Below are 15,529 nucleotides of genomic sequence, written 5' to 3' on the forward strand. Positions count from 1 at the left end.
GCAGAGAAGGCTGAGAGGGGACCTGATTGAGGTGTACACAATTATGGGGAACATAGATGGGAATAAACTTTTTTCCTTACTAGAGGGATCAATAACCAGGAGCATAGATTTTAGGTAAAGGGCATGAAATTTAGAGGGGATTTGGGGAAAAATTTTTTCACCCAGGAAGTGGTGGGAATCTAGCACTCACTACCTGAAAGGGTGATAGAAGAGACAACCTTCACAACATTTAAGAAACATTTAAATGTGCAGCAGTACACAAGGTAACGGATCAAATGCTGGAAAATGGGATTAGGTGCTTGATGGCCGCGCAGACACGATGGGCCGAAGGGTCTCTGTGCTGTTAAACTAAAAATTTGCGAAATTTCCAATTGTACAGTATTTGAAATGAAATCCTACAGCCCTCTAGCCTCTCCTAAATAAAATTGAATAGTGTATTTCACTGCAATGTATCAACTTAATTCCCTTAAGTAGCAATTTATTAACATCCATTCTCAACCAATGACAAGCTGCAAGATCACATGACAGCACACGGGTCACATGACTCAGTGAGATGGCTGTGCTGATGTTAAGACGTGTTTTGCTGCTTCTCTGTTTCGTCCGGGAAACCATCTCATGGAACCGGAATGGCTCGGAACCAACACCGCTTGTCATTTGGCACGGCATGGGTAAGACAGCGGCAAAATAACGTAACATTAAGTCGACTTATAAACGCAATTTAACTGGGAACCAGCCGGTCACGGAAGCGCCGTGACTGTTTCCATCGCTCTCCCGTTCACTGACCGCGATCGCTTTTTGAATTAAATGTTTGTATATTTCATTTCTCGTTTTCCACATTTGGTGTAAATCGTTGATTCAAAATTCTCGAAAGAGAAGTGTACTTTTTTTAAAAAACCTACTTTGAAGTTTAGAAGATAACTGCTTTAAAAAGCTCTTCATAAAAGGTATAGTGTTAAAACTGCCTCGTGGGATCAAGTCAGGCAAATCCTATTACTGTATAATGAAGCGACGCAGTAAAAGTGAAAGCGAACTTTGTTTAAAACACGACAATAAAAAATCCCAATTTTTTTTGGGCTACACAGTGGTTAAAACTGCTGCCTGTGCGCCAGAGACCCGAGTTCAATTCTGGCCTCGGGTGACTTTGCGTGTTCTCCCCACTGTGTGCGATTTTCTCTGGGTGTTCCGGTTTCCTCCCACAGCCTAAAGATGCGCAGGTTAGGTTGCTTAGCCATGCTAAATTGTCCCTTGGTGTCAGGGGTAAATACATGGGATTACAGAGCTAAACCGTGGGTGGGGTTTGATTGTTGGTGCAGGCTCGATGGGCCAAATGGCCTCCTGCACCGTCGGGATTCTATGAATGTTTATTGAAAGAACGCACTATTTGCATTACAGTTTGGAAAGTATGTGCAGCATTTCTTGCCATAAAAGCAAACATGAAGTACATAAAATTTTAAAAGGGATTGATGAAGTAAATGTAGACCAAAGTTTCCTCTTATGGGGCAACCTAGAACAAGAGGTCACAGGTATATTTTTAAATCTACCACCTCTCAACCTGAGGTGAGGAACTACTTCTCGCAGAGGGTGGTAAATTTGTGAAACTTGCTGTCCTGTAGCGCGTTGGAATCCGAATCATTGGTTTTGAGAAGGAGATAGATATATTCCAAACAAAATAAAGGGATATGGGGACCTGTTGGGGAAGTGGATTTGAGACCAGGGAGAGATCAGGCATGATCTAATTGAATAATAGAGCAAGCTCGAAAGGCTGAATTTGCCTACTTCTGCTTCTAATTCCCATGTTCCTATGTAAAAGCAGTACTTTGCTGTTTGTTTTTCCAAATGTGATGCACTGACAGCTCAAAATGCACCTTTATTATTGGCATTTGATTCTACCCTGACCAACTGGTAAACTTGCTCAAACAAAAAAAGCCCACTCTCCATTACGCAGAGAGTGGCTAGAATGGGGAACCGGCTACCACGTGCAGTGATTGAAGCAAATGGTACTGATGGTTTCAAGGGGAAGTCAGAAAGTACACGTAGGCATGTAGTACACAAATGGGTTTAGAGATGGAGTAGGACGGAGGAGGTTCATGCCAAGTGTGACCATCGACGTAAATCACTTGGGCCAGATTCTCTGTTAAATTCTATTTAATGTATTGGATTAGCTCTATTCTACTTGCACAAATTGTTTACATTTTAGGTGATAGCTGCTGTAATCCTCTCAGTATGGGATTTGTCAAGAAACTAGTGGAACAAGAAATTCCAGGAATTTACGTTTTATCATTGGAAATTGGAAATACCATCACTGAGGTGTGTCTGAATGAAGGATAATGAGATGAAATGGATAATAATTGTGATGTAATATTTTGAACACAGAATTATTTTGTAAAAACACCAGTGGAACATTATTGAATTATTTAATATATGATTTGGTACTGCAGTGATCTTAACAGTAGCCCTGCTTTACAGCATTGCATGGATTTGATAAATACTTTCCTAAAGAATAGATTCACCCTCATCTCCAATCCATTTGAATAGTGTGATTAAATTGGGTTCTTTGTGAATGCATACTTCAGCTAAGTACAGTAAGAGTATACATTGAGATACCTTCAGAAAGAAAAAATGGAGACAAAATAAATTTAATGTGATCTCTTTCTAGCCAATGGTTGTTGTTTATGTTTGAACCTATAGTTTGTGTGGGCTGGGTTTTGACACTGGAGAGTATTACATAACATAGCCTGATGCTGTCCTCATCTTTCATCCATACTTGCATAAAAATAGAGTGGCACACTGGTTAGCATTGCTACCTCACAGCGTCAGGTCTCAGCTTCGATTCCCGGCTTGGGTCGCCGTCTGTGTGGAGTTTGTACATTCTCCCCATCTCTGAGTGGGTTTCCTCTAGGTTCTCCGGTTTTCTCCCACAATCTGAAAGACGTGCTGGTTAGGTGCATTGACCTGAACAAGCATTGTGTGGCAACTAGGGGAATTTCACCATAACTTCATTGCGATGTTGATGTAAGCCTTACTTGTGACAAATAAAGAACAACAAAGAAAATTACAGCATAGGAGCAGGCCCTTTGGCCCTCCAAGCCTGCACCGACCAGGCTGCCCAACTGAACTAAAGTCCACTACCATTCCGGGGACCATATCTCTCTCTCCCCATCCTATTCGTGTATTTGTCAAGACATCCCTTAAAAGTCAATAAAGAACAATCAAACTTTTACTTTAAATCTGATACAAGGTACTTCATGCAATTAGGAGTAAGATCTTCAGATGATCTGAGCATTCATAAAGATTGTGATGTTAAATCACAATTATATGGCCTAATAACACCAAGGCCATAGTAATCTGACTGAGAATAGCTAACAGTACAAACAGGAACGTGAATCTCTGACCTCCTATCCATATGGTTCAACATCATACGATAATCAAAACATGGTTTAAGTATCAGATCAGTCATGATCTCATTGAATGGCAGAGGAGACTGGATGGTCTACTTCTGCTACTGCATCTCATGTTCTTATGGACAAACCAGGAATGAAGTTATTAGACCCAAAAAGTTAAGACAAAAATTCAATGCTAAATATCATGAAAAATGTTGATTTTTTTTTCAAAAATAAAGAACTTGCCTAGAATTAAGTGCAATCTCTCACAAAAATCTCTGTACATTCAAAACTTTTCTTAGGACATGGAGAACAGTTTCTTCATGAATGTAAATGACCAGGTTGCGCTAGTGTGTAATATATTGTCCAAAGACAAGAAACTACAGAATGGATACAATGCAATGGGTTTCTCTCAAGGTGGTCAATTTCTGTAAGTATAACCAAATGGACCTACAGGTAATTAATTATATATTTTTTGAAATGCAGTTGAAGGGTGGTTTGGCCAATTTTTTGACACTGTTTTCTCACTGCTGGTTTGCTATTTGTTATAGGAGGGCTGTGGCACAAAGATGTCCTTCTCCTGCCATGGTAAATCTAATCACATTTGGAGGCCAACATCAAGGTAATATTTATTGGTGCAGTGTACTCAATCCAAGTTTACATTTGTTCAAATGTATAATCTTCAAATGTTGAAATTCTTATATTGTTTTAAGGGTTCAAAATCAAACCATTGGAGATTTTAAAAAATATTTATACACTGATATTGGGATCAGAGCTTTGAATAAATTACATCAATCTTACTGAATACTTCATATTCTCCAAAGGACTTCCCTTCAATCCAGATTGATTTCAAAATGTGGAAAGAAAAATCATTTTGTCTTTGTTTCAGACTAAGCTTGGACTTTGTTTCTCTTTCTCCCCCATTAGGAGTGTATGGTTTACCCCACTGTCCTGGAGTGAGTTCCCATATCTGTAACTGGATAAGAAAAATGCTGAACTTGGGTGCTTATAGTAGCCCAATTCAAGAGCAGTAAGTATAATAGCATTAAGAGCTGTTATGATAACCCTGCCTTGCACATTGTTTACCACGGGGATCTGTAATGGACCTCCCATTATTTGTCATTTATATAAATGCATTGACTCTCTGGGGGTAGGATTGGTAAGTTTGCAGATGACACAAAGATTGGACGGATGGTTAACAGTGAGGCGGAGTGTCTTGGGCTACAAGAAGATCTCAACAGAATGGTGAAATGGGCAGAAAAGTGGCAGATGGAATTTATCCCAAAGACTGAGGTGATACACTTTGGAAGGAGTAATTTGACAAGAAAGTACACAATAAATGACAGGATATTAGTAAGTTCTGTGGAACAAAGGGACCTAGGCGTGTTTGTCAAGGGAAGGGCATGTTTTTAGGGTGGTGAAAAGCATAAGGGACACTTGCCTTTATTGATTGAGGCATAGATTACAAAAGCAGGGAAGTCATGTTGGAGTTGTGTAAAACTTTAGTGAGGCCACAGCTAGAGCACTGTACACGGTTCTGGTTGCCAAATTATTGAAAGAATATGATTGCAGTGAAGTGGGTGCAGAGGAGATTCACTAGGACACTGCCTGGGATGGAACATTTAAGTTATGAAGAGACGCTGCGCAAGCTTGGGTTGTTTTATTGGAACAAAGAAGACTTGAGGGGTGGCCTGATCAAGGTGTACAGGATTATGAGAGACATGGACAGTGTGGACAAGGAGCAGCTATTCCCGTTAGTTGAAGGGTCAGTCATGAGGGGACAAAGGTTCAAGATGAGGGGGTTTGGGGCATGTGAAGGGAAAACCTTTTTTGCCCAGAGGGTGGTGACAGTCTGGAACGCACTGCTTGGGAGGGTGGTAGAGGCAGATTGCCTCACATCCTTTAAAAGGATGAGTACTTGGCAAATCATAACATTCAAGACTATTGGCTAAATGCTGGCAGATGCGATTAGGCGAGAGTTCAGGTGGTTGGAATGTGTTGGTGCAGACTCAATGGACCAACGGGCCTCTTCTGTGCTATACGATTCTATGAATGAGCAGCTCCGTTTAAGAGGAAATGTTGGGCAGGCCCAGATTATTTCCACTGGAATTTAGAGTTAGGTGTGACTTGATGGAAGTATATAAGATCCTGGACAAGGCAGATGTGAAGAGGATGTTTCATCTTGAGTGAGCCTAAAACCAGGGGGCACTGTTTTAGAGCAGAAATTTCTTCTGAGGGTTCTGTGACTTTAGAACTCTGCCTTAGAAGGTGGCGGAAGTAGTGGTCATTGAATATTTTTGAGGTGGGGTAGGTAGATTCTTATTTCAGATTTCCAAGAGTGTTTTCCGTTTTAGATTTTTGTTAGCCAATGAAAGCAAAAGTTGTGGAATTCAAAGCCATCATCTTATTGAATATTGGAGCAAGCTTGAGAGGCCGAATGGCTTACTTCTCTTCCTGTTTTACACGTTCATTAAATACCCATAATACGAAAGCAAATATGCCGTTCCCTGTCCTGAGCTGATTTGTGGATGAAACAATAAGAACCACACTCTGGAAGCTAACAAAAGTACATTTACCATGTTTTATAAAAACAGGTTTGAGTCAGGGAAATCAAGCCAGTGGGAACACTTTGAGGTGACTGATATGGGGGGAATGCGAGTTGATAACAAATCACACTGTAAGGAGTTTGAAATTCAGGGGGAGCTGAGGACAGCAAACTTGATTTAAAATTTGGTTACCAGGAGGGAAACATTTGGAGTCGAGGTCAGTTTCTCAGAGTGGTTGCCATTTGTTTATGGAAATAGGCTCACTCTCAGTAATGGGTTTAGAGGAGGTGTAGCAAATAAGTGAGGGCCAAAAGAAACAGAGGAGAATGATGGAATGGGTCTTTTTAAAAAATGATTGAATTCAATGTCAGTGGATGCAAGGTTTATTTGAAAACGACTCTAATGGGGGAGTGAGAGAAAAGAGGAATTTTTGGATTTCATGCATAAAGTGTTTATATAAAGAAATATATCAAATCAGGAAGGATTTATGAATTTACTAACCTCAGACATCAATGAGTACCATAATGGGTTTTGGGAAAACCCTACAAGAAGGATGCCGAGGCAGAGATGGTACAACGCTGCAGTGCCGAGCTATGTCCAATCCCAAGATCAAGCTATCCCCTCCCTATAATTCTGGAGTGCTCCATGTGCCTATCCAATAACCGTTTGAAAGTTCCTAAATTGTCTGACTCCACTATCACAGCAGGCAGCCTATTCCACACCCCAACCACTCTCTGGGTGAAGAGTCTACCTCGGACATCCCTCCTTTATCTCCCACCGTGAATCTTATAGTTATGCCCCCAGTAACAGCTACGTATTACTGTAGCTGTTACTGCTACAGTAGCAGGAGGAAATAGTCTCTGCACGTCAACTCTATCGATCCCTCTGATCATCTTATAAACCTCTATTAAGTCACCTCTCATCCTCCTCTGCTCCAAAGAGCAAAGTCCCAGCTCCCTCAACCTTTCCTCATAAGACCTACCCTCAAACCAGGCAGCATCCTGGTAAATCTCCTCTGCACTCTTTCCAATGCTTCCACATCCTTCCTACAATGAGGTGACCAGAACTGAACACAATATTCCAAATGTGGTCTCGCCAATGTCCGGTATAGTTGCAGCATAACCCCACGGCTCTTAAACTCAAACCCCCTGTTAATAAACGCCAACATACTATAAGCCTTCTTCACGGGATCTTTATAAGCCTTCTCCACTTGAGTGGCAACCTTCAGAGATCTGTGGATGCGAACCCCAAGATCTCTCTGTTCCTCCACATTCCTTAGAATCCTGCCGCTGACTCTGTAGTCCGCATTCAAGTTTGTCCTACCAAAATTAATCACCTCACTTATCAGGGTTAAACTCCATCTGCACTTTTTGGCCCAGCTCTGCATCCTATCAATGTCTTTTGCAGCCTGCAAGAGCCCTCCACCTCATCCACTACTCCACGAATCTTGGTGTCGTCAGCAAATTCACTAACCCCCCCCTTCAACCCCTTCTTCAAGTCATTGATAAAAAGCAGAGGGCCCAGCACTGACCCCTGTGGTACACCATTGGACCAAAGTGCCAATCTGTGCGTGGAGCTGCAAAATGTAGGTGAGGAATTAAATGAGTATTTTGCATTTGTATTTCCTATGAAGAAGGACGATGTAGATATAGAAAGCAGGAAGGGGATCTAAGCTATAACTGAACAGATTAGCTTTGAAAAGGTTGAAGTGTTAACTGTTTTAGCAGGCTTAAAAGTGGATAACTCCCCAGACTCAGATGAGATGTATACTAGACTACTGTGTGAAGCCAGGGCGGAGTTTGCAGGGGCTCTGATGCTAATTTTCAAATCCTGTCTGGCCAAAGGAGAGATGCCAGAGAACTGGAGGACAACTAATGTGGTACCTTTATTCAAGGATGCAAGTAGTGTCTAACAAGCCAGCATGTCCCAACGTCAATGGTATAGAAATTATTGGAAGAAATCCCGAGGGACAGAATTAACCTCCGCTTGGAGAGGCAAGGATTAATCAAGGATAGTCAACATGGCTTTGTCAGAGGAGATATGGCTGAAATTTTCCTGTCTCACCCACCACAAGAATCATAGTGGACGAGACCAATGACTAAATGTGTAGGTGAGGACAGTGCAGTTGATGTAGTCTACATGGACTTCAGTAAGGCTTTTGACAAGGTCCCTCATTGGACACTGATTTAAGAAGATCCCATGGGATCCAGGACAGTGTGGCACATTGAATCTAAAATTAGCTTAGTGGCAAGAGGCAGACAGTGTTGGTCAAAGCTTTTTTCTGTGACTGAAATTTGTGTCTGCAGAGCTCAGTTACTAAGTCCCTTGTTGTTTGTAGTTGTACATTATTGCTCTAGATGTGTGTGAGAAGTATGATCAGTAAGTTTGCAGGTAACATGAAAATTGGTGATGTGGTAAATAGTGAGGAGGAAAGCCTTAGATTTCAGATGATATACACGAACTGTCAGATGGGCAGAACAGTGGGAAATGGAATCTAACCCTGAAAAGTGTAAGGTGATGCATTTTGGGAGAACTAGCAACACAAGGACATACATGATGAATGGTCGGACGCTGGAAAGGACAGAGGACCAGAGGGACTTTGGGTGCATGTCCAAAGATCCCTGAAGGCAGCAGGACAGGTAGATAAGGTGGTCAAAAACACATTTGGGTTTCTTGCCTTTATTAGCCAAGGTATAGAGTATGAGAGTAGGGAGGTTATGGAGAAGTCCAAAACATTCATTAAGCCACACCTAGATTTACTGTGTGCACTTCTGGTCACCACGCTGTAGGAAGGATGTGAAAGGGCAAAGAGGAGATTCAGTCAGGATGTTGCCTGGGCTGGAGCGTTCCAGCTATGAAGAGAGGGTGGTTAGGCTGGGATTAGAGCAGAGAGGGCTGAGACAGGGACCTGATTGAGGTGCACAAAAATGAGTCTTAAGTTTATTTATTAGTGTCACAAATAGATTTGTATTAACATTGCAACAAAGTTACTGTGAAAATCCCCTAGTCACCATACTCCGGCACTTGTTTGGGCACACTGAGGGAGAATTTAGCATGGCCAAGACATCTAACCGCGTCTTACGAACTGTGGGAGGAAACCGGAGCATCCGGAGGAAATCCACACAGACATGGGGAGAATGTGCAGACTCCTCACAGACAGTGACCTAAACTGGGAATCAAACCCAGGGCGATGGGCACTGAGGCAGCAGTGCTTGCCACCATGCCATGAGGGACATAGGGTAGATGGGAAGAAATGTTTCCCTCAGTAGAGGGGTTAATAAACAGGGGGCATAAATATAAAGTTTAGATTGGATAGAGAAGTTTTTCCTCAAATCCTGAGAGGGTGATGAGAATTTGGAACTCACTCCCTGAAAGGGTGATAAAGGCGGGAATCCTCATAATATTTAAGAAGCATTTAGGTGAACACTTGAAAAGCATAAAAGGCTGCAGAACAAGTGCTGGAAAATGTGATTAAAATAAATAGGTGCTTAAAGGCCAAAGGGCCTCTTTCTGTGCTGCAAGACTCCATAGATTGAGGGGCTTTCCATGTTTTTTCCACTTGGGTATTCTCAAAGATCCCTAAACATACGTGCACTTAATTCTGTTCATTTCAGTCATCGTTCTCATTTTGAATCTCTTCAGTCTTTCCATCCTGTTGGTAGGTCGGTTATCCACAAGTTCAGTAAATGTGACACTATCCCACTCGTCATTGCCAATCTCTTTATCTTACTCGAACGTAGTTGATTGGAGAAAGGATCTGACAATGATGCCTCCTTCCCTGGATTTTCCCCTCACCAGTTTAACATAACCATGAAGGATATGGTGAATTTGAAATTAATTTGTCATTGTTTAAAAATGTCAGTTAATTCTGTTTACTTTCAATTGTTTTCCTGTTAGCTTGGTACAGGCAGAGTACTGGCATGATCCCTTGAATGAAGACCTATACAGGAACAAAAGTGTTTTCTTGGCAGATATTAATCAAGAAAGGGTATGTACTTAATGTTACTTAGTGATCAGCATTATTTTTGTCTTTCACTATTTATTTCTGAGCCTTGGGTTAACACTTTTGCTGTTCCTCATTTAATGAAATAGGTATGCCTGGGTCATACTGTAGCAGCTAAGTTTCAAAACAAGCAAAGCAGCCATCAGATGACATTTTAAGCCTGGGATTTGAATGAGATTCGAGCAGTAACTGTCCCTATTTCTGTTACAGGGCATTAATGCAAGTTACAAGGAGAACCTGATGAAACTAAAGAAGTTTGTAATGGTGAAATTCTTAAGAGATACCATGGTTGACCCAGTTGATTCAGAGGTGAGAATGCTTGCTCTTGACACTAACTTATTGCTGCTAGATTACTAGGCATGAACTAAAATTAATCAAAACACTAATTTCAATTGTTCTTGTTCTGTTTCACATTTTACAACTCTTGCAAAGAGTTATCAATGCAAGTAAGAAAACTGCAAATTGATTCCAGTATGCAGTCATGCAGTGTATATCTCCAACCGCAACCCTTCCTCCCACCAATTGTGTGTCTTGGACAATTGTGCAGTGTCCACACAAGCAGTATTCTGTCTCCATCTCTCCACAACCAACCACCTGGAAATTCCTTCTCCTGACCTCTTCAATAAGCTGTGAAGCTCATGAACATTCATTTTATCACTAAATTGAGACCATCTGTTCAGCTGCTCCTGCTGAAGTTCCCCTTCCTCTTGCTCATTTAGCTCCTTATGCACTATTTCTCATCCAACTCCTATCGAGCCTTCTGGTAAAACACAAGACCCATTTATTAATCCCTTAACTCCATCCTCACTAAATTCATCACTACACATCTATCCTTGACTGGCTTCCATGCTGGCTAATCTTGAAAATAGTGTCCTCTGAAGTGTTGTTTCTCTTTCTCCCGTCTTCCTTTTCTCTCTTCCAAAATTGGTTTCCATCTTTTCCATAACTCCTTGTTTGCATCTCTTGTGCTTGGAGACAGAGGATGTGGGTGAGATCCTAAACCAATACTTTGTGCCAGTATTCACTAATGAGAAGGACATGGAGGATAGTGAGATTAGTGTGGAGTATGGTAATATGCTAGGGCATTTTAAGATCAAGAAAGAAGTGTGTTGTAATTCTTGAAGAGCGTTAAGATGGATAAATCCCCAGGGCCCAATGGAATCTACCCCAGGTTATTGAGAGGGGCAAGAGAGAAGATCGCAGGGGCCCTGACACAGATCTTTGTACCCTCGCTAGCCATCGGAGAAGTACTGAAGGACTGGCAAGTAGCTGATGTTGTTCCTCTGTTCAAGAAAGGAAAAAGGGATAATCCAGAAAATTATAGACTGGTGAGTCTCACATCAGTTGGGAAGCTATTGGAGTGGATTCTTAGGATTTACGTGCATTTGGAAAAGTGTGGCCTAAGTAGGAAAAATCTGTATGGCTTTGTGTGGGGCAGGTCATGTCTTACTAACCTGATTGATTTTTTTTTCCGAGGAGGCAATGAAGATGATTGAGGGTAGAGCAGTGGATGTTTACATGGATTTTAGTAAGGCCTTTGACAAGGTCCTTCATGGTTGGCTTATCCAGAAGATTAAGATGCATGGATTCCACAGTGATGTGGTTCCTTGGATTCAGAATTGGCTTGATCATAGAAGTCAGATAGCAGTGGAAGGATGTTTCTCTGGTTGGAGGTCTGTGACTAGTGTGTGCAGCAGAGATCCTTACTGGGACCTCTGCTGTTTGTTATACAAAGAACAAAGAAAAGTACAGCACAGGAACAGGCCATTTGGTCCTCCAAGCCCTTACCAATCATGATGCCTGCTTAAACTGTATGCACTTAGAGTACATATCCTTCCATTCCCATCCTATTCATCTATTTGGCCTTTAAATGTCGCTATTGTACCTGCTCCCACCACCACCCCAGGCAACATGTTCCAGACATTCGCCACCACCTGTGTAAAACAAAAAACTTGCCTAGCACATCTCCCCTAAACTTTTTCCCATGCACATTAAACCTATGTCCCCTACTACCTGATTTTTCTATCCTAGGAAAGACCATCTGACTATCCAATGGATGAAAATGTAAAGGGTGGGGTAGTAAGTTTGCAGGTGACTCAAAGGTAGATGCAATTGTGGATAGCGTAGAAGATTGTCAAAGGATACAGTGGGATGTGGATCAGTTGCAGATTTGGGTGGAGAAATGACAGATGGAGTTTAATCTGGGCACGTGTGAAGTGCTGCACTTTGGGAGACCAAATGTTAAAGTAAGGTAAGACCCTGAACAACACTGATGTACAGAGGGATCTTGGGGTTCAAGTGCATGGCTCCCTCAAAGTGGCCATTCAAGTAGATAGGGTAGTAAAGAAGGCATATGGCATACTTGCCCTTATTGATTAGGGATTGAGTAAAAGAGTCATGTTGCAACTTTATAAAACTTAGATTGTGGAAGGATGTGGAGGTGGTGCAGAAGAGGTTTACTAGGATGCTGCCTGGATTGGAGGGTATGAATTATAAGGAGAGGCTGGACAAAGTAGGGTTGTTTTCTCTGGAGCAGTGGAGGCTGAGAGGAGACCTGAGAAAAGTCTGGGGGGAAAAAAAAAATGACTGTCAACTATGCCTCTCCTAATTTGAGTTGAAGTATCTAATACTAGGGAGCATGCACTGAAGGTGAGAAGGGATGTGAGGGGCAAATTTTTTTTAGTGGTAGGTGTCTGGAACACACTGCCAGGGGTGGCGATGCAGGCAGATATGATAGGGGCTTTTAGATATGTACATGAATATGCAAGGAACAGAAGAATATGGACCAAGGGCAGGCAGAAGGGATTAAATTTGGTGTCATGTTCAGCACAACATTGTGGGCTGAAAGTCTGTTCCTGTGCTGTACTGTTCTGTTTTATGTTCTCAAATGAGGGATCCATCTTTGCTGCAACATGGCCAGATCCTCCAGGTTCTGAATATCCTTCCCTATTCAATTCTCTATGGTGAGCTTGGTAATCAAATGCATAAGTCAGGCAGTTCCACAATACTTCCAAACAAATGATTGACGTTCCAGCTTAGGATGCTTCCCACTTGATAACAGAACATCAAGGATGCCAAAGTCCTAATTGGACAAAAATAAAGAAAGCTTACACATGATCAGTTAGCTGTTTTCTGGCATGCAAGTTGGGTGCACGTATTTTCCATTTATACCCACAGAACATATTTATCTCAAGTTTGGATGTTTTTTTTTAAGTATAGCTAAATGTGTAATTTTTATCCACAGCAACCTCTGAGCAAGCTATTATACTGCTCTTAAAATTATAGCAGAACAATTTTAAACTACAACTTCCAAGAAGCCAAGACACACTGCACTCCCTATAGTGCCTTCTTTATAAACAGTCTAATTTTAACAAATCCAACATTAAAGCATTGCTTCTCATCTATTCCAGTGGTTTGGTTTCTACAAGGCTGGCCAGGCCAAGGACACTTATACCTTGAAAGAGAGTGTTCTTTATCAAGAGGTAAGATATTTGTTATGTTATGTGATTTATCTCTTCTAATGTAGAAAGACACTTCCCTAGAGGATCAAGTGTCACTTAATTGAATCTGACTGGAAGTTTCAAAAAGACCCATCAAGATAAAATAGAATTGCAGATGAGCAGTGGGAAATAACTGGAGTTGGAAAGGTTATAAATCAAGTTTTAATCAAACATTATAAAAGGGATCAAATCAAAATGTGAAATTAAACATTTGGCACCTATGAAAACATAATTTCTCTTTAGCGTTTATCATTTTTAGTTATCACAAAGATCAAGGCCATTAAAGCATTCTTCAAGCCAGAGTTGAGGTTCAGATGTGGCTAAGATGAAGGTGGCAAACTTTTAATCAAGTGTCTTGATAAGTGGTGAGTAGAAGGTGGGGGAGCAAGTTGAATTATCAAACTGTTACATGATTGCTATAGCCACAACTCTGGTAATTTCGTTGTCAAGCATTGCTATAGGGATCCTAAAGGGAATTTGGGAAAGAAAACAATGTAGACTAGAAACTAAAATTCTCTGGCAAGGAGGTTGAGGAAGTGGATGTTGTCCAAATGGATTCTGTGTTCAAAGAATTTGCTTTAGTTATTGCTAAGTAACAGTGAAGAAGGTTTAATGAGTAATTCAATTTTATCTTGATTATCATCATGAGGGTAATAGTTTCTGTTGGCCACTGAGTCATGAGTGCAAATCCTGATGAGATTAGTATACAAGGCAGCTTGGGAATTGAAGCAAAATGCAATAGTTTGAAATGAACAGCTTCACCACAGTATTAGAAATAGTTCAGCCATGTCTGCAAATCACACTCTAATGTTGTAAAAGTGAGGGTCCAATTTTGAAGACTACATTTTCTTTTTTATTGGAAAAATATTTTGATTACGCAAATTCCACTGAAAACTTTGCTTATAATGGAGATTTGCCCACCAATGCCATTGTGGTGACCTTATGCTGGAGGGATCTGGAGCAAATGGAATAGAACCTGTCAGTTGTGGCTCAATGTTAATAGCCAGATGACTAAAGTGATAGACTATGCCTGTATCTGTACTTGGCAGGAGTCAAACAAATGAGTGGCTTGATACAAAATTCAGATGAACAATTGTTTTACTCACAGGATCGACTGGGATTGAAGGCAATGGATAAGGTGAAAAAACTGGAATTTCTAACTGTGAATGGGGATCACCTTCAGTTTTCAGAGGAATGGTTCATCAAGAACATAGTTCCTTACCTAAAGTGACCTTTTTATTGAAGATTAAATGATTATTCAACACATATCATATTGTAACACTGTCTATTATCTAACATAGTGCATAGATTGAGGTAAAAGGAGAATTACTTTAATTTTGCAAAAGCATGTGAGTTTTGGTTTTACAATCAAGTTACTTAGCAACTGTTCTAATGCACTGAATTCAAGTAATTAATAACTTCAAAATTTTGCTTAGCTTTACTAATACTTTTATGTACTGAGAATGTCTAATATACATACAATGTGATTCAGATTTTTTCCCTTCCCAGCTATAGTTTTTTGAATGAGAAATTACTGGTGGTTTACATTTTTTCTTCAGCATAATCAAAACTAGGTCCTACCTTTAACTGGAATGAGTTTATCCAGCCACTGGCACAAATGATAATGCAATATTACCCAAAAGCAGTTATGAGCATATTTTCTGGCAAGCCAATTTCCTTTTAAGGTATTACAAGTGCCAGGACACATTTTCCCTACAGCTGTTCATTCAAATCAAGGTTAAATAATGACAATCAGAATATTGCTGGTGGTTGTGATTGTGCATTGCTCACCATGAACAGCAGTGATTGAGTTGAGTTAATGTTGTGCCAAAACAATTGGGGAAGAAATTGTTCTGTAATGACCAATTTGGAGTTTTGGAATTTCACACTGAAGAATAAAGCTGAATGTATGTGATTGTACTGAGGTCTCATATTGACTACTGTTTCTCCAGGATTTATGTATGGGTTTGCTTTTCTAATAAAAATTCCTAACAGTTTTGTACAAGTATTATCATTTCCTGCATAATCCAACTTTGAAATTCACCCCAGGTTCAGCTCTAAACAGCTGTAGTTTAAGTATCGAATCCAGAGTTATACCTA

The 15,529-nt window shown here is 40.7% G+C and overlaps 1 protein-coding gene across 1 annotated transcript; it reads left to right on the top strand.

Annotated features, from left to right (window-relative positions):
• The first annotated feature begins 536 nt into the window (after nt 1–536).
• ppt1 (palmitoyl-protein thioesterase 1 (ceroid-lipofuscinosis, neuronal 1, infantile)) lies at nt 537–15,426 on the top strand. Its single transcript, XM_080211389.1, has 9 exons — nt 537–668; nt 2,198–2,307; nt 3,683–3,810; nt 3,932–4,002; nt 4,308–4,410; nt 9,824–9,914; nt 10,140–10,238; nt 13,340–13,411; nt 14,538–15,426. The coding sequence occupies exons 1-9, from the start codon at nt 554–556 to the stop codon at nt 14,658–14,660; spliced, it is 912 nt and encodes a 303-aa protein (XP_080067515.1). The 5' UTR covers nt 537–553; the 3' UTR covers nt 14,661–15,426.
• The last annotated feature ends 103 nt before the right edge of the window (nt 15,427–15,529 follow it).

This window comes from Carcharhinus amblyrhynchos, chromosome 24 (assembly GCF_965287045.1).
Source record: "Carcharhinus amblyrhynchos chromosome 24, sCarAmb.v2.hapA, whole genome shotgun sequence".
NCBI lineage: Eukaryota > Metazoa > Chordata > Chondrichthyes > Carcharhiniformes > Carcharhinidae > Carcharhinus > Carcharhinus amblyrhynchos.

Excerpts from the sequence above, each read along its gene's own strand:
- ppt1 (XM_080211389.1), top strand. The coding sequence starts at position 554 with ATGGCTGTGCTGATGTTAAGACGTGTTTTGCTGCTTCTCTGTTTCGTC. Across the intron at positions 4,003-4,307 it reads ATTTGGAGGCCAACATCAAG|GAGTGTATGGTTTACCCCAC; the intron begins GTAATATTTATT and ends CTCCCCCATTAG. Across the intron at positions 13,412-14,537 it reads AGAGTGTTCTTTATCAAGAG|GATCGACTGGGATTGAAGGC; the intron begins GTAAGATATTTG and ends TTTTACTCACAG.